This window comes from Branchiostoma lanceolatum, chromosome 1 (assembly GCF_035083965.1).
Source record: "Branchiostoma lanceolatum isolate klBraLanc5 chromosome 1, klBraLanc5.hap2, whole genome shotgun sequence".
NCBI lineage: Eukaryota > Metazoa > Chordata > Leptocardii > Amphioxiformes > Branchiostomatidae > Branchiostoma > Branchiostoma lanceolatum.
In genome coordinates this window covers 2,201,080-2,219,418 of record NC_089722.1, presented here as the reverse complement: position 1 = coordinate 2,219,418, position 18,339 = coordinate 2,201,080, and the positions used below count along the sequence as shown (strand labels likewise).

The 18,339-nt window shown below is 41.6% G+C and overlaps 1 protein-coding gene across 1 annotated transcript; it reads right to left on the bottom strand.

Moving 5' to 3' along the window:
- Nucleotides 1-239: 239 nt before the first annotated feature.
- Nucleotides 240-14,999, bottom strand: LOC136429361 (nose resistant to fluoxetine protein 6-like). The gene is made up of 16 exons (XM_066419207.1): nt 14,569-14,999; nt 13,429-13,616; nt 12,906-13,014; nt 12,140-12,239; nt 11,320-11,416; nt 10,059-10,149; nt 9,490-9,669; nt 8,152-8,245; nt 7,149-7,250; nt 5,676-5,838; nt 4,789-4,868; nt 4,036-4,134; nt 3,444-3,555; nt 2,199-2,397; nt 1,326-1,468; nt 240-351 (listed from the first exon to the last, which is right to left on the bottom strand). Exons 1-16 carry the CDS (start codon nt 14,873-14,875, stop codon nt 241-243), a joined length of 2,175 nt encoding a protein of 724 aa, XP_066275304.1. The 5' UTR covers nt 14,876-14,999; the 3' UTR covers nt 240.
- Nucleotides 15,000-18,339: the final 3,340 nt, after the last annotated feature.

Below are 18,339 nucleotides of genomic sequence, written 5' to 3'. Positions count from 1 at the left end.
TGGTCGAGTATATATCAGGATAGGACATAGTGGCATAGCTTTGTCTGTTTAACTGTTTATAAATGATACATTTCAGAAGAAAGGATTATGGCATTCTTGAAAATATTGCCTAAGTTTAAAACTGCTGAAGTTCTGTATATATTACTGGGCAAGACCCGGTGTGGATTTCACGCCCAGGGTGCACGCCTAAGGCGGACGGTGGTGATGGTGCTCCACAAAAAGTGTAAAATTAATTCTATCTTATTTCCTGAAGATGATTTTCTCTAGTCCCAACATTGGTGCCTCCACCGCCACTGACACAAGGAAGGCCAAACCGTAGGCTAGAGTCAGGTTCCCCAAAAAGCAATAGATCTGAAAAAAGGGCATAAGGTGTCGATATTAGCAATCAGCGTATTACATGACATTGCATAGCTAGTGGCGATACGACTTCGCTACGGCTTGCGTTTTTGGCCAAGCACTACGGGGCAACCCTACTCTTCTCGATAAGTGTGTTGGATTCTTTTACGTGCAGAGGTTTGACGCTTGAGGCTAATGCTTCCTTCTTCATACACGGGGCTGCCGACTTTACGTCACCATCCGAAATGACGAATCCAATCCCTTACAACATGTCGTATCATAAGATGTTTTCAGATTGACAATTTTGGCACTTTGGAAGTGATTGAAAGCGACCGCGATTTTACAAAGTGCCAAAATTGTCAATCTGAATTCATCTTTGGAAAGCTGACACCTTCCACCATCTCACTGGCGAGTTTGTTTTGTCAGATGTAGTCGTTAACGCAACTTAGAAAGCGATTTGTCGGAAAATGGCTAATACGAATCTGAGTTTCAATGCGATTCACGTGGTTTGATTGGTCGGGGACATGCTGCTGAAACACGGTCTGGTTGACGAGAAACTTAAAGCCATATACTCTTTGATGCATTATATACTTTAATCACATCGGACACTTTTTAAGTAATACAGAGAAGTGTTATAGGAAACCCATTATTAAGGCCCGAAAATCGGATTTTGAATGTCAACTTATTTAGTCATTTCTATACATGATAAGTCCAAACAACACTATCACAATGTATAGCCACGTTCATGATGCAACAATACGATGTCACCGTGATGTGAGAAGTAACTGAAACTCGTCGCCTCGCGAAACTAAGGGGATCATCGTAGGGCACGTTTTTGCGCAGTTTGAAAATGCTAAAATTATAAGTTATTACCCAAATGTGCTAAACAGTGTCAGTAAATGCCACTATCATAAAGATTTCAGCATTTTGTTTTATTTCCATTTTTGGGCCCTAATATTGCTTTAGTTGCCTTTAACATGTCAACTCACTATAGTGACCGTAGAGTAGTGGATGGGGACCTCCCTGGTGAGGTATACTGCGTACATCACCAGGATGTGCACCATGTATGCGCAGTACGTCAGGCGGCTCAGGGGCACCCAGGCGTCCCAGGAGAGGATGATGTCCACCACCCCTGTAGTGAATTAAGTACACCCTTAGATATAGCCTGGAAACCATACCACCGGGGGCTCCCCGATATCTCTACGGCGCTAAGAGCGATCCCCGCCCGCCCAGACAGCTTAGTCCGCTCAGGGTGTGTTTATGGCCTAGATTAGGTCGCACTCTAGGGTGGCGGCGGAACAGCTTAAGTAGAAAGGCTGCGAAATTCTATATGGCAGCTAAGTAGACAGAAACGAATCGAATAAAGCAGACGGGGCCCGAAAAGCACCCCTAAGCCGACCCCTAGAGACTGGGACCAGGCTACCTAAGGTAAGGAAAAGTCTTCAAGTGTCTTGGAGCATATTGCCTTTTTAAGTAGCTAGTACTATTGCAGCTCGCGTTTTCAGGAAAGCACACCGGGTCACCACTACTATTTAGATAAGCGTGTTGGGTTCTTTTGCGTGCAGATGTTTTAGGCTTATACCTCATACATGGGGCCGTAGGCTTTATGTCACCATCCGAAATGACGAAGGCAATCCCTTACAACATGTCCGAGCTGGATGTACTACCATAGGATCGAAATACGTCCAAGGATCCACGAATTTGATCCAGTTGTCCAACAGCGGGGTTGCGTTATGCGAATACGAAGGCAAAAGGCATGACTGCCCACTATGTCTTTAAACTGCGCAAATTAAGTGAATTATCATAAATGTCTGTTTTCTTTCCTTGCGGTTGAGCTCTATATCAATTGCTTTATAACTAACCTCCGTATCCATAATAACATGCGACAACCACCCAGCCAAGCGCCATGCCCCAGACGGTGCGACCGACAGTCATGTACAGCACGTTCTCGGATTCCGTCTGGAAGGTTGTCCCGTGGTACGCGCCGTACGGGGAATACAACACGGCCAGGGCAGAGGCAGCAGCAACGAGCCAGCCAACGGTCATCAGCATTCGCAGGGTCTGGAACAAAGAGGCGTGAAATTGCTTTATCAAAGTAGACAGAAAATTTGTTCTCGTTAAACTTACCGTCAAACCCCATAAGTTAGAATTCAAAGTCAGCATTTAGTCACATGTTGTTCTCCACTAGTACTGTTCTCCATCTTTGTCCTGTTAGGCCATGTTGATTTGATCCTCTAGGAATCCCAAACTGATGCGAGTGTGCGAATAAAAACAAGTTGAAAAGTTGCCTTCATTATGAAACCTACGTGGTCAGGAAGGTTGAACACATGGCTAAACACACAGAAAATGGTATACCAAATATTGGATTCTTCATTTTTGTTCTTCTTTGACTTTGACATTTTTGTAGCTGCTTTTCACGATTTACAGTATGGAAGAAAACTTTATTTTTATTTTTGGAAATTGACGAAATTTGATGCGCCCGTGGATGTCAACCATGTAATCAAATTAACATGGCCTTACTTGAAATTAGCCTTCGAGCAAATAATCTGCACTAAAAGTCATTATTGTTGTAATGCGATTATCGTCGACCTTTGTAGACTCCTAGATTAATTAATACTGCAAGCAACAGTCAAGTCAATCGTTATTGACACAACTTTCTTTCTTCTTATTACGTGCTTAACCTCATTAAGCTGAGGACTACAAGCACGGTACGTAAGACGTGTACGTACAATAGACTGTAAGGTTTTTGCACATCGCACATCGGGGCATGCCCCTACTCTTTTTCGAAAGGTGTTGTGGGTTCTTAAACGTGCGCGGGGTGTGGCTCTCCCCAAACACGGGACCTCCATTTTACGTCCTATCCGAAGGACGTCTCTAACCGAGGCTAGGTGCTCATTTACACCTGAGTGAAGTGAGGAAATTTGTCCCAAGGGCACAACGTCGGGGCGCATGTCCAGACATGTCTGGGGCCAACCCGGGATCGACCCCGGGTCCCCTTGTTTGATAGCTGAATGTTCTAAACATTGCGCCACAACAACGCGATGGAAGTTGTTGACACGTCTTCTTAACGTTAACATGCTTATGGACACAGAAATATGTTGTCTCACCGAACTTCTTGTTTGTTTCCTTCTCATCTTAACCAGCAGCCAGCCAATAGCGACTCCTACCAGATACGGGCCGATCCGGCAGTAGGGCACGTAATAATAGTGGATTTGGTCCCTGAAGGAACATAAAGAATTTGAATGTAAAAATGAGTCATTTTTCTATGATACTTTCTAACGGCGATTTCCAAATGAACGCAAAAGTTAAACTAAAGTTTCATTTGTTGAAATATGTCATTTCACGGCGAAAGACTTTAAACTGAAATATGTACCAGTGTAAGCAAGACAAACAAACAAACAAACAAACAAACACACCAGCTGATGTTAATACCTCTGTTTTCATGCAGGTAACAATCCGATCACGTCGAATGTAACTTCGATCCATTCAGAACTACAGGTAGATAGATTTAATTAAGAGCATCTAAGCTGAGAGAGGTCTAGTCCCTTGACCTCCGGGTCGTTGGGGGGACAAGGTAGCAAAGAAAATGGACAGATGTACATCTAAGCAGTCATCATTAATGGACTTTGATAGTAATTCTAAATGGATTCTAACTAAGTATTATCTGTCTTTTACGTAACGCTAAACGGTACTCCTTACCCGCTAAATATAAAATGATAATGAAGACCGATGAGTGCGGTGGTGACGAAGCTCACCAACAGGAGAACCAGCAACACGGCAAACCCGGATTTCTGCCATCTTTGAGGAAGCAAGTGTACCATGAGAAAACGGTTAAGATACGCTTAAAAAGTGAAGACATTATTGTGCCTCACATCATGCCTTTCTGACGGAATGCCTTCAATACCCAATACAGAACGATGCCATAGTTGCAGTTCCTATCTAAAGTTTTAAGATACTACTCGCAGATTAGTTTCAGTTTATTCATTTTACCAGGAATAGATATCGCCTAGGTGGCGCTTTTCAAAGATTCCTGGGGGTTCAACCCCTTGCGAAGTGAAAATGACAAATGATGATAGATAATACAGAAATAACGACGAAAAACATAACCATTCATCAAACAACAGAAATGATCAGTTTGTGTAGCAGCGAATTATTGGAAATGATTATCCATTGGGAATAATCAAACTGTACACAACTTATAGCCTCTACCAGGCTCCACAGGTCGCTGGAAAGATAGTAGAAATTTGCCAAATAGACAGATAACATGCCAGGTCGCAAACTGTACTCCCTGGCCAGCTAACTCCTCTTGCATGTTATCTGTCTATTTGGCAAATTTCTACTATCTTTCCAGCGACCTGTGGAGCCTGGTAGAGGCTACACAACTTACGGCTATGTCTGTATATTTTCATATAGATTTGGAAAAAAAACCTGAGGTAGAACAATGCAACACACCTGTACATCATATAGACGAGAGGAACTCCGATGACGAAGAATTGCATATCATTGGCCAAGTACCAGGTCCAGCCCATACACTAAGGAAAGGAAAGGAAAGTGATCTCGAACCAGTTTAGCTCAAATGAACTCAATGAACAGATGAGCTAATCTACCACTGGTCGTGACAGGAAGACAGACGTTATGTACAGTATTTACAGGTTCATTGTACAGGGGAAATTCCCCAAGCTCTCTTCGACAAGCACAGTGAACAGTGGACCACGGCTTGACGTTCCGTCCTAAGGACTGCGACCCTTTCCGGTAGCGTGCATGTCGGATGAGCGACACAGCCGGGATCGAACCCGGGGCTTCTAGTCCCAGGGGCAAGATCGCTAACCACTGGACCACACACGCTACGGATCATAGATGCCGCTTTTAACGATTTTGCACATTCCCTTATTTCATGCCCTTTCAACATGTTTTACGGTTTACATATGCACATCGCTAACCACGACGAAATAATCGAATTGTTTAAAGATCTCAAAATACCCAAACTTTCACACATTCATGGACGAACAAAAGGCCACTTTCCCCTTCGAATCAGAGCTCAGATCAGTTCAGCTCATCCTCTGTGAGGTGACACCATTGACACCAAAATCACAGAACCCACAAATTCTAAAAAAGGGAGGCTTTTCGTCTTCCACTGCTTCCAGAAAAAAGTCAAGTCCAGCTTGTTTAGATACAGCCAACACTAGTATCTATTCTAAGTATCTTAACAGTCTATAATCACTCACAGTCCACTAGTTCACTGTCACATCACCGGTTTGTTTATACTGTCCAAGACAGTGTAACTACAAATAGCCTTAAGGCAGGAACTTTCATTAAAACAAAAACAGAAACATGCCTACCATCCTATCATTGTTAACCACGTTGTTGATATACAGTAGGTTTGTCCACCAGTTGTCCCCACAGTTTGGATCTAACGGAGCTGGAGGCCAGAAAGGACCAGAGAACATGTAGGGAAGCACCCACATCCACAGCACGAAGACGAACAGGTAGATAGGTGTCAACCTGCCGATGGCAGAAAGAATGTAACTGTTAAACACATTTTATTTCAAGTTGCCCCTTCCATGATCAAGAAAGAAAGGCTCTATTTAAAGAGGGCACCAAATTCCATTCAAATTTCTCCATGTTTACAGACTAAGATAAAACTACTCTCCTCTTAACATCACAAAACCCACACATTACAGAAAAAGTGGACTCCATGGCCACTGTCTCGGAAAAAGGAGTCAAATCAAAATAAGATAGAATTTAGCGTTAGTATTTAGACTAGAATAGTCACATGCTTTATTGTTACCAGTTGTTTGTCCGTCGACGTCCATCCATGTTACATGAACTTGCAATTAGCCTACGGGCAAGAACTTGCAATAAACTTATTATCATGTTGATGGGGGACTCAACAGCAGAAGCAAGAATTCTGGTTGGGCAGGGTCTACTTTTCTGAATCCCCCAAAATAGCTATATTGGCAACATGGCATTGGGGTAAATTACCCCCCCCCCCCCGCCCCCCGTGGGACAAATTTCAACTGGGGCCTATGTTTAGAACTATGAATCGTATTAGGTTGATGTTGATAATTATGCAATGTGCTTTACAACTTTAATGACATTGATCGAAAGAGCCACTGGACTCTCAGGAACTGTGTTATTTTCCGCCATGAAGGACAAATTGTACTGGAAAAACTTTATCGACTGTATCTCACCGGAGTGAATCCGGACGAACTATGATGATGATGATGCAATGTGCTGAACGACACTTGTTTGTCATCTTATGTAACCTTAGGCGGCAGCATTAGCAACTTCATTCTACACTTGCTTTGGGTAAAGATTGACTTTTCTCTTTGGCAATCATCCCTTTGAAACCAATTGTAACAACGATGCTTCTCCGAAAGACTGAAGAACATGTACATGGCATGCAGGCTTCACGTAAATGAGGCGACGCGTGTTTATATTCCAAGAACGTTAACTTAACTATTCATCTGGTTGTCCGCAATAGTCTTTGTAATTACCATAGATTGCACTTGATGTAGCGTTATAGTAATTAGAAATATTCTTAGATAGATCTAGATTGTTACTATGTTATCTGTGAATTGCTATACATTTTTACCAATACAATTAGCATAGGAAAACGCAACTCTAAGTCTGTATTAGTTCCATGTTGCAATTGCCGTAGATCACACTGAATATAGTATAATAGTAACTAGAAATATTCTTATATAGAACTAGATTGTTACCTATGTTGGTTGTAGATTGCCATACATTGTCACCTGATGCAATTGTCGTGCAATAAAACCATTCATTCATTCATTCATTAACATTCTTACCTCCAATATCTGTGGAAGTACAACATCCCGTATGGAACAGCTTCTCCCTTCTCTTTGTTCTTTTCAATCTGCTTGAGTAGAAGATATGACATCAGGAGCCCACTGGAAGACAAGTTTTCAAAACTGTCGAACCGTCTTTCCTTTATTCGAAGGAAAGCTCATCTGGTCCTGCCCAAGTTGAAATGACACGAAGCCGATGCCACGTGACCTGAACAGTAGTGTGACATCAGCAAGCGAGACGGGTCCGATACCGATTGCCGGACACATTGAAGTGGTCGTCGTTTTTTTCGTGTTTTTTTTTGCTTGCTTAGGCCATGTTGATTTGATTATATGGATGGTATCCTATAGAGACCCAGCACTGATGCGGACGTGCGAATAAAAAACATGTTTGGCCAAAAAAAGTTGCATTCGTTATGAAATCAACATGGTCAGGAAGGATGAACAAAACTAGACGCTCCGAGTATGGTATACCAAAATATAGATTTTTTTTTATTGACGTCCTTCTAAAACGTCTTTTTGACTTTAGAATTGCCTTCGGCATTCTACGTACGGCATTACTATCCGTTTCCTGAAATATCTTTTCAATTTATATCATATATTTTCTCATTTTGCAGCTGCATTTTACGATTTACAGTAGGCCTGAAACTTTTGTTGTTGTTGTTGTTGTTGTTGGAAATAGTTGCGCGCGAAGATGTCATCCATGTAATCAAATTAATATAGCCTTGGTAACGTTTGAGTAAAAAGATACTATCGGGGTCGTGTGGCGTAACGACCCAGAACCCAAGGGTCCTAGGTTCGAATCCCCTGACGCCATCGATCTTGTGCCCTTGGGAAAAAGGCACTTTACACGACTTTCCCCACTCCAGCCAAATGAAAAAAACGGCTATATCACAATGCATGTGTGTGGGTCACGACATCAGCAATAGCTGCCTGTGTCCACGTGTATTGCACTGTTGCAATTCCAATAAAAATCTTTTTAAAAAAGATAGAACTGTCACCTTACCTGAGAAAGAAGAAGGAGTCCACGGACACGGTGGCATTGAGGATGGCTTGGAATGTAAACTCTCGCATGATCTCAGCGGACTGCAGCAAGTTGTCTGGAAGAGCAGATTATGATAATAAGTTATAGGTTGATAAAATATGTGTTATTATTCATAATGAAAATAACAGGCATCTATATGCACGCGGGCACACAGAGAGAGAGAGAGAGAGAGGGAGAGAGAGAGAGAGAGAGAGAGAGAGAGAGAGAGAGAGAGAGAGAGAGAGAGAGAGAGAGAGAAAAGGGAGAAAGAGGGAGAAAGAGGGAGAGAGAGAGAGAGCTTGTACGTGTGCAATATGCAATAACCACCCAATCGTTGCATTATAATAAGGCCAAGGCTATTTCCAGGATGTTCTTATCAATAAGACGTTTTCTTCCACTATGGACAGGACTTTAATAGAATCCGAAACTCATTGACACTGTTATAGATAGGGTGTTCCTCTCAATAAGACGTCTTTGGCACTATTGACAGGATGCTACACTGTGAATAAGAATCTTTTGGCATTGTATGTAATAATAGGTGAATGCCATTTGCCAATCACATCAATTCTAATGGCAAATGAAATATAGAATTAACCGAAGTAACTATTGAATAATTGCAATAAACATCAGGTGTACAAATAATGACAGTGGGGTCGTGTGGCGTAACGGCAGGGTGTTCGACTAAGAACCAAGAGGTCCCGAGTTCGAATCCCCCTGACGCCACCGATGTTGTGCCCTTGGGTAACACGACTTTCCTCACTTCGCCCAGGTGTATGAAAAATAAAAATGGGTACGTTGTTATCTGTACGTGGCACTGTTAATATAAGTTATAAAAAAAATTGAGTGCAGTGACACGTCGTCCTTGTCTGTCAAACCCGAAGTAAAGATAGTAAGGCTGCACCAAGTAATTTTTATGGATGACGTCCGCGCGCGCGTTGATTTTGGTCTGTTCCCAGAAAAAAAAACACAAGAAATTCCGCTTCCTGTAACTATGACCAAAGAGTTACAACAGTGCCTCAAATCAATGGGATATGGAAAGAAACAGGACAGGACAACAACTGCTGTTCAACTTCAACTGATTTATTCAAATTATTGCTGTTTCCGTGATGAATAAAATAATTGTTAGCTGTTACACTGTGTTCTCTCATTCAATTTGTGTCCTAACATGTGTCGTCGACTATTATATTTCAAATCTAGGCATCTCGGTCCTTCTTGGGTTTTTTTCGCGCTCTCGCATTAGATTTAGAGTCTCCAAAGGACGTCATCCATAAAAATTTCTTGGTGCAGCCTAATAATGATAATAATAATGACAGTGCACACCTGCTTTTAGCTCCATGCCGAAAGTTGCAAAATAGTAGGTGTGACCCAGGATGACCCAGCTCATGCTGATGACGCGGATGCCGTGCAGACACGTGATGCTGCCGGGTGCCTGTTTGGTGCTGAGGAGCTTCCCGATGTTGGTGTAGAGAGAGAAGCACAGGAGAACACGGCCGGTGATACCTTCGGAAGAAGACATAGTTCAGGAAAGGCAGAACCTCGCTCAACTGGTATCACATTATGTTCTATAATAGAATTACTATTCATGGTGTTTGATATCATTAATATCGCGCATTTTCACATCACGTATACCTGTTTGAAGGAAGCGAGACATGTGTACGCTTCATAGTAAACATGTATTCGACTTTGTAGTGTTCCGAGTACGTAGTTAGTTCAGTGGGAGAAAGTGTACAATAAAGCAAAATGTTCATTCATTAACATAATCTCAATGGAACAGATTAGACTATCTTAGCTTTGACGTCAACATTTATGAAATTATGGCTGACTTTATTGCTTCTTAATGTGCAGAAATCTTAGTGCATAGAAAAGGGGATTTTTGTTATGAGGTTTACCTTCTTTTGTTGCTGAAACTTGCTCACGTGGGATATTGTTTACAAGCGGTGTCTTCTCGTCGGGTGTGACATGCCCTTGAGCTTCACTCGCCTTAAAAATGATATAACAAGAGTTCCACGACCTCATATCTCCATGAACAATTCTATTCATGCAAATGACTTACACATTTGCATAATATATGCTTGGTCATAAACACATTTATCTAACTTACACATGTTGCAATATTAACAGTCCTATAATTTTCCAATTAAATGAGAAATGGTGTTTTGAATTAATTATGCAAATTAGGAATTTATTTGCATAATTGGTATCTGTTGATGCTCCACTTTCCATAAACTACATATGTTACATGTATTTGAGTCTGATAATGGAAAACACTGCAAATATAGATTTTCCTCATTAGCTTTGCAAATTAAGTCACAATTAGCATAATTTGCACTTCATTGTGTACATCTTTATCTAAGCTACCTGCATACTAAATATCAAGGAAATCCGTCGTTCCTTTGTTCAGTTATTGTCCTTAGAAGATTTTCACAAAAACGCCCCTGCAGTTCCAGAGGAAGCTGCTAGGGGGCCCAAACCTACACCACTTCTTTATTACACCACAAGCTATCTGCCACCCAAAAATCAAGACCACAGCACGTCCAGGTCATAAGATACAAAAATTGAAGTTCTGCTGCAGTACCAAGGTCACATACCAGGGGGCCCAAAATCGACCTTGAACTTCGGCTTCACAACACCTGCCCACATATCAAATATCATTGCAATCCATCAAGAGGTTTTTGAGTTATGCTGACTACAGTAGTGCGGAAACACAAACAAACACACAGACACACCCAAAACTATATCTCCATTTTTCATGGAGATAATAACAAGCTGTCCTTATGTCATCATCTGGTGAAGCATTGTAATGATTAACAGTAATAACCTATTTTACTATACTCGTTACAGTCAAGGAGTCAGAATATGCTTATTTTGTGTGACAGAACTGGGATATTTATCGGTACTATGCCACAAATAGATAAAATATTTACGACAACTTAATCTGTAAAGATGTATGTGGCAGAGGGCGCCATTCTCGTATAGGGCTGTTTAGCCATAGCCGATGCTGCAGGGCTGATGTGAATAAGAATTTTGTAATTTTCAATAATTTCTGATGGATGCCATATAAATATTTACAATGACTCATAACTACGAGTGAAAATCTGAAGACGGGAGGCAGCTTGTGCTTAAAGGTTGCTGAGGTATCCTTCATCCTACCTTCATTGCTTTTATTGCCATCAGTCTGGGTTGGTGAATGATGACGTCATAGATGGTACCAACTGCGAGGAGAAGGAGAATAACACAGCAGATACATCTGTAGAGAGAACGCAGGGACATGATATGTTGGCGTTTAGAAGTAGACGAAAACGTTATGTTATCAAACAAAAAAAATCGCCAAAAATCGATATTTCAAAATATTCGAGTTGACACGCGACATTCTTTAAGTATTATCATCATGTACATTCCTGCAAAGTTACATTGATGAACATCGAAGCACAATTAAGCCAAGGAGAGCGTTTTTTTCTAAAAAAAGGGGCGTGGCATTATAAATCTGGATGACGTAATCTTTGAAACTTGGAAATTTTTTTGAAAATACTACGTGGCAGACTTGCAATAATGACTTCATACTCATTAGCATAAATTATCACCTTGCTATAAGGTACTACCTGAAAAAAATTAAGGTTGAGGAAGGTTTATAAAGCTTAAGAAAGGGTTTTTTCAAAAACATCCCAAAATTCCTCAGCCACCCTTCAACAATAGAATCGATTCCAGTGCAAACAGAACAATAACCAATTAGAAACTTCATCAGACCTAAACACCACCAGACCTGCGCGTTAGCACCTCCTGATTCTCAACTAACTCACCGGCGGGAACGAGCCAAACCATAATTCTTCAAGTATCCTATTTCGCCACTTCCGCCTTCCGCCACTACGCAATATTGACATTACCGAGGACTCACACCAAGACAAACAAACATACAACTGATTACAATACCTCTGTTTTTCACACAGGTAAAAAAAAGTTCAATTTGGCTCACATTGCAGCAATAGTGACGTTCTGGATCGGCGGGGATTCCTGTGAATAGGCTGACGTCACCTGCAATATTCCTTGTTGAACAAGAAAGCGCCAGTAGATACCTGAAACAATAAGACGAGTTGTCATAGTTTGGAATGATAGACTCGAGCCACAAAAAGAGTAGGGGCACGCCCCGGTGTGAGTGGCTCAAAACGTTCCGGTCTAAATGGGGTAGGGAATTTCCCGAGCAGCCTTCGTAACCCCTGCTTCTCCCAGTGGGTCGGTGAAGTCATGCTTGTCTTGAGCATTGATGTTTCTGGCCTAGGGTGAAGAGATGCCGCTTCAGTAAGAATTAGTTCAGTGCTTAGATGAGTGGCCCCCTACAGCCATGCACTGAGCGAGTTCGTTAGAAAAAACTATCCTTCAATATATTTTAAAACATAAAGGCATTGAGTCCATTGTGCTATGCTGTTCAAGTCTGGAATTATGCTATGCCTAGAAAAAAAATTATTTGTTATTCTGGTTACACAACCGACCCTAACAAAGTGCATTTACAACTAGGGGACCCAAAATCTAATCATTTCCATGTCTCATCAAGATCTACCCACCTACCAAATATCAAGACAATCCATCTAAGCCTTCTAGAGTTGTGCTGTTTGTTACGAACACACACACAAACAAACGCTACCCTCTACATAACCTTCTCGGCGAAGGTAAATATACAATGACTATTTTTCATACTTTCACTGTTGTTCTAAAGTATGTGCATTGATCGCTGGACTACTTACTTCCGTCCAGTCTCTGAATGACGTCGTGTTGGCTGCAGGAGCTGGGGACGCAGACGCCCAGTATCAAGTTTAGGGTGGAACCGGGCAAGGAAGGGATCCCCGGCCACCCCTACAGAAAACAAGAAAGCTTTTCATGCGACCTCATTATGTACATGTAACACGGAGTGGGCGGGCAGACAATGATAAACAATAAAACATATGAATACTCTAGTCTAACTACTGACATTAATTTCTAACTTATTGGGTTCGGCTTCTTTTTCCGAGAAGAAAAAGAAGGCCTCATAACACACCACTTATTGTGGGCAATGTAGGCTTCTGATTGGTCGACGCCATCTGGCCATGTGATGATGATAGTAATAACAACATGAGTTCGCATTAATACAAGTAATTCATAAGAGAAGATTTTGCTTAAATTGTCGAAAATCTCTAACATGCTAACACGCTACAAGAGCTTATATTTCTGCAAACCGCGAACATAAAACCACCGCGAACGTTTCTGCATTTACAGTATCCCTGTACTGACCTCTAGCTCTGTCAGCTGTTTGGATTTCTGCTCCCGGGGTACAGGGACCAGTGTAGCCAGGTAAAACTTCCCATCGAAGGTGATGTTGAAGCCTTTCCTCGTGATGTTCACGCACTGTGAGTACCTACCGACCCAGGGCAGGTTTCCGGTCAAGATGCCACTTGGCGGTTTTCCACCCGAGTCAAACACTGTTAGAGGGAGAGAGAGAAAATGTGTGTGTGAGAGAAAGAGCGGGGAGTCAGCGAGAGAGAGAGGGGGGGGGGAAGACGGAGAGAGAGGGATAGAAGAAAGAGAGAAGGGATTTTGTCTAATTTATGTATGTACAATATTGGCAATATGCTGTGCGAACTGCACTATACGCTAGCGACTGCAGCTGCCTACATGTCTATATATTTAGACCTTATAGTTGCGTCAAAACAAATTGATATTCTCTTGTTTTTAGTGGAGTTGCTGTTAGACATCTTTTGAAATATTAGGGCAGACGAATAATAAGTTATACGAAAGCCCTTGTATTTTTTTTCATGACAATCTACGGTATAACAATGGTGAGGGTACCCTTGGTACACGTAGCTATGACATGACGCAATGACCTTAAATGACTCATGAACTATATATAATGGTACGTAACCAAAGGTACAAAGAGCATGCCTATTTATATGCGGGTTTGTTCCAGTCACCTCAAAAGGTGTGATCGTGTCAAGGATTTCAACTCAGATTACTTTCCGACATTCTAGTAATTCTGAATACACGGGAGTTTTGCACTTTGTTTTCTTCCAAGCTACCTTTGGTTCGCCCAGCATTTAAAGCTCCAAGTGATCATGAAGTAAAATCGTTAAAAGCATTTTACTGCTACCGTATTGGGCAAATACTGGCGCTACAACCAGTCTCTACCAACCAGGATTTCATTTGTAGACTCCGTTGAGGGCAAAATGTGATCCTCAACGTGGACTGACTCTACTGGCTAATTTTTAATTTTTTCTGCCGAATCCTATAATCCATACGCCCGTAGGAGGGCATAGTGGAGGCTACGCTACAACTGCCATGCACTAACTTTTGAAATTTCATAAGCTCGCGTTTCAGAGAACCATCAATACGGTCTATGAGCAAATCGAAGTCGATCGATTAAGAGTTATTACTTACTCTGCAGGGCGTAGCTTTTTCCTTGGAGCAGGTCTGCTTCGTACTGAGCAACATCTTTCTGACACTGTTGGCTGATGTTACCGGTAGGTAGGGCGGGAATGGAGACATCTGTCCAGTTCACTGCGCTAAAACCGTGGATGGTGTCGGCAAGATTCCTCTGGAGAAGTCCCCGAGTTCTGAATAAAGACGCTAGCACGTTAAACTGTACTGTAGCGTCGGGAACACCTTCGTTCCATATTGCTTGCGACCTAGCCAAGCTAAATACAGCCCAACAGAGACATACCGGTATATACAGCGATAACTTCATTTTCCTGAAGACAAGAACAGCGTTTCCTTGGCCACCACAACTTCAGGAGTAATACAAACGAGTCTGTACAGTATAACGCTGTTATGGCTGCATGGAACAACGATTTTGTCTCACGTTAGTCAAACAAAAAGGTGACATAACCTCGCTTGACTTTGGTGGACAGCAAACAATCCAAGGTAGAAAAACAACCTCGTGTAACGTATTCAAATATGCACGTGGACCTTAGAGTCAACCTTTGAGTCAACGCAGCACACAATGACGAACTTTGGTGTAGTCTTGAGTCCTCTATTTTTAAAACTACTGATTGTGATGATGAGTTACATTTGGATACATTCCGAAAATATTGGAAATCATTGAGAAGAAAATAACCCCTTGTGTTGATAAAACCATCATATAGCATTTTGTAATGTTTAGTATGACTTATCACACTACTGCCCACGTCAACAGGTTAACATACACGTGCCATAACCTTGGAGTCGACGCACGATCGAACGACGAACCTTGGCGTAGTCTTGGTTCTTCTATCATTAAAACAAGTTAAATACATTCCGAAACAATCAAAATCATGAATAAAACAGCTTGTGTTGATAAAACCATTATGTAGCGTTTTGTAATAATTAGTATGACTTATAAACTATATACAATAGTTTTTATGTGCATGTAGTCAGAATATTGTTATAGCTCGTTATACTGTCCATGTCAAAATTCCATTGTAATGTCTTGTCCTTGTCAGCAGGGCTGGCCCATTGTAACAGCAACATGCTAGTTGGGCAGCCCTGACTGTGAGTGTTGAACAGCCAAACCAATAAATATATATGAAATGTATGACTTATCAAACTGCCAACGTCAACAGGTGGAGTTGACAGGGCGAAGTCTTGATGTGGTTTAGCGGCTGTTGACAGAACCGGTCGTTTGAACGGGTCAAAACTGTTGACAGGGCGACGTCTGGCCGAGCTTATCGGCCATCACGTCACGTTGTGGTTCATCACATCAGGTCATTCAGACATACGCGTGCCATAACCTTGGAGTCGACGCACGATCGAACGACGAACCTTGGCGTAGTCTTGGGTCTTCTATCATCAACAAGTTAAATACATTCCGAAACTATTAAATTCATTAATAAAACAGCTTGTGTTGATAAAACCATTATATAGCGTTTTGTAATAATTAGTATGACTTATAAACTATATACAGTATTTTTTTATGTGCATGTACTCAGAATATTGTTATAGCTCGTTATGCTGTCCATATCAAAATTCCATTGTAATGTCTTGACCTTGTCAGCAGGGCTGGCCCATTGTAACAGCAACATGCTAGTTGGGCAGCCCTGACTGTGTGTGTTGAACAGCCAATCCAATAAATATACAGTATACATACTTAATGTGTTCTTTGGTTTTCTTTTCCGCTGGGGGGGGGGGGGTGTCGGTCTCACGTCAACTAATTTTTTCCTGTCATTCATGTTTTAGTGTGTTGTCAAACATCTTATTTTCCATTCTGTACAAGTGGCGGCTATAATGTAAGTTGTGTACAACTTGAGTAGGCCGCCACTTTGTCTTTGTTCATGTAGTTGATTGTTGTTTGAATCAAAATATATCTATATATCTATTTTACTTAATTGCAATTCGGATTAACGCACATTCCATTTAACTTCACCGAATCCTAAACCAGTTCCCATTCACTGCATTGTTAGTGGCTCCGCATATCTGCACGGCGCATTGTCACAAATGCCGGATAATTGCCCAAAATACGCTGACAAATGGGATGTGCAGTTAAGCGGACTCTACTATATGAAATGTAGGACTTATCAAACTGCCAACGTCAACAGGTGGAGTTGACAGAGCGAAGTCTTGCCAAGCCTATCGGCCATCACATCATGTGTGCAAATGATGTGGTTTAGCGGCTATTGACAGAACCGGTCATTTGAACGACCGGTCATTTAAACAACATCACGTGTCATTTTGTCGACTTGATGAGGACACAGGCTTGAATGACGTAAGAGACCTTTGGTTGGCATTACTATCCTTTGTTTTCGAAGAGGTTGGACATGACGGTACTTCAGCAAGTAACGCTTTTGTGGTTGGAACAACGATTTTGTCTCACGTTAGTCAACCAAACAAGTGACATAACCTCGTAGCCTCCGTTGCAGGCTCTGAAGCGGCTTTTTGGGGGGCTAAATAATACACCCCGTAACTATCAGCCATCCTATAACTATCAACTATCTAGGCGGCTGATAGTTACAGGATGGCTGATAGTTACGAGGTGGCTGCAAAAAGTGTATTATTTAGCCCCCCAAAAAGCCGCTTCAGAGCCTGCAACGGAGGCTAATAACCTCGCTTGACTTTGGTGGACAGCAAACAATCCAATAGAAAAACGACTTTGTGTGACGTATTCAAATACGCACGTGGACCTTGGAGTCAATCAAGGAGGTTAACCGTTATATATAACCTCCTTGAGTCAATACAGCACCCAATGACGAACTTTGGTGTAGTCATGCATGAGTCCTCTATTTTTAAAACAACTGAATGTGAGTTTCATTCTGATACATTCCGAAACTATCGAAATCATTGGGAAAAAAATAACCCCTTGTGTTGATAAAACCATTATATAGCATTTTGTAATGTTTAGTATGACTTATCACACCACTGCCCACGTCAGCAGGTTAAAATGGAGTTGACAGGGCGACGTCTGTTGTGGTTCATAATTCCAGTGGCTATTGACAGAACCGGTCGTTTGAAAGGTATCTGACCGGTCATTTAAACAACATCACGTGCCATCTAGTCGACCTAATAGGGATACGTGACACAGGCTTGAAAGGCGCAATCATGTTCATACTGGAAAATAGACCTTTGGTTGACATTATCTTTTGTTATCGAAAGGGTCGGAAATGGCGGTGCGCCAACAGGGGCGCCTAGGTAAACGTTGTATTAGACTAAGTATACTTTTGACAATATATTGACAATATAAAAAGTGCACTGAAGTCCAAAAAGTGTCTTCTGACTTTCCCACAGACCATACATGTACTACAACTTAGTTTAACCTGAATTTCTGTTCCAAGACAATGTCGACTGAGTAATAAAATGTATATGGTTATATATTATGTATCTATAAGAAATTAGAACTTCAACAGCCTACACCAACATTTAGGTGATGTGGCGTGATTTTACTACCATGAATACGGAGGTAATGTTTTCGGTCTGTCTGTTTGTTTGTGCTTGCAATTGTGTGTGTAGTAGTAGTAGTACTTTGTAGAGTGATAGGAATAATGGTGTAACTGGCAGGATGGGAAGGTTGGTTTGGCCTGGATCAAAAATTGGGCCCCAGGCTAACAGGAAAATGCATTACTTAGACAAAACAACTTGGAAAATTCACAATAATGAACAAAACAAGAAATTCACAAAAACATTTCAGGGAGATATGAGATCTTCACTTCGTATTCTGCTATGCAACTGATGAAACTGACAGTG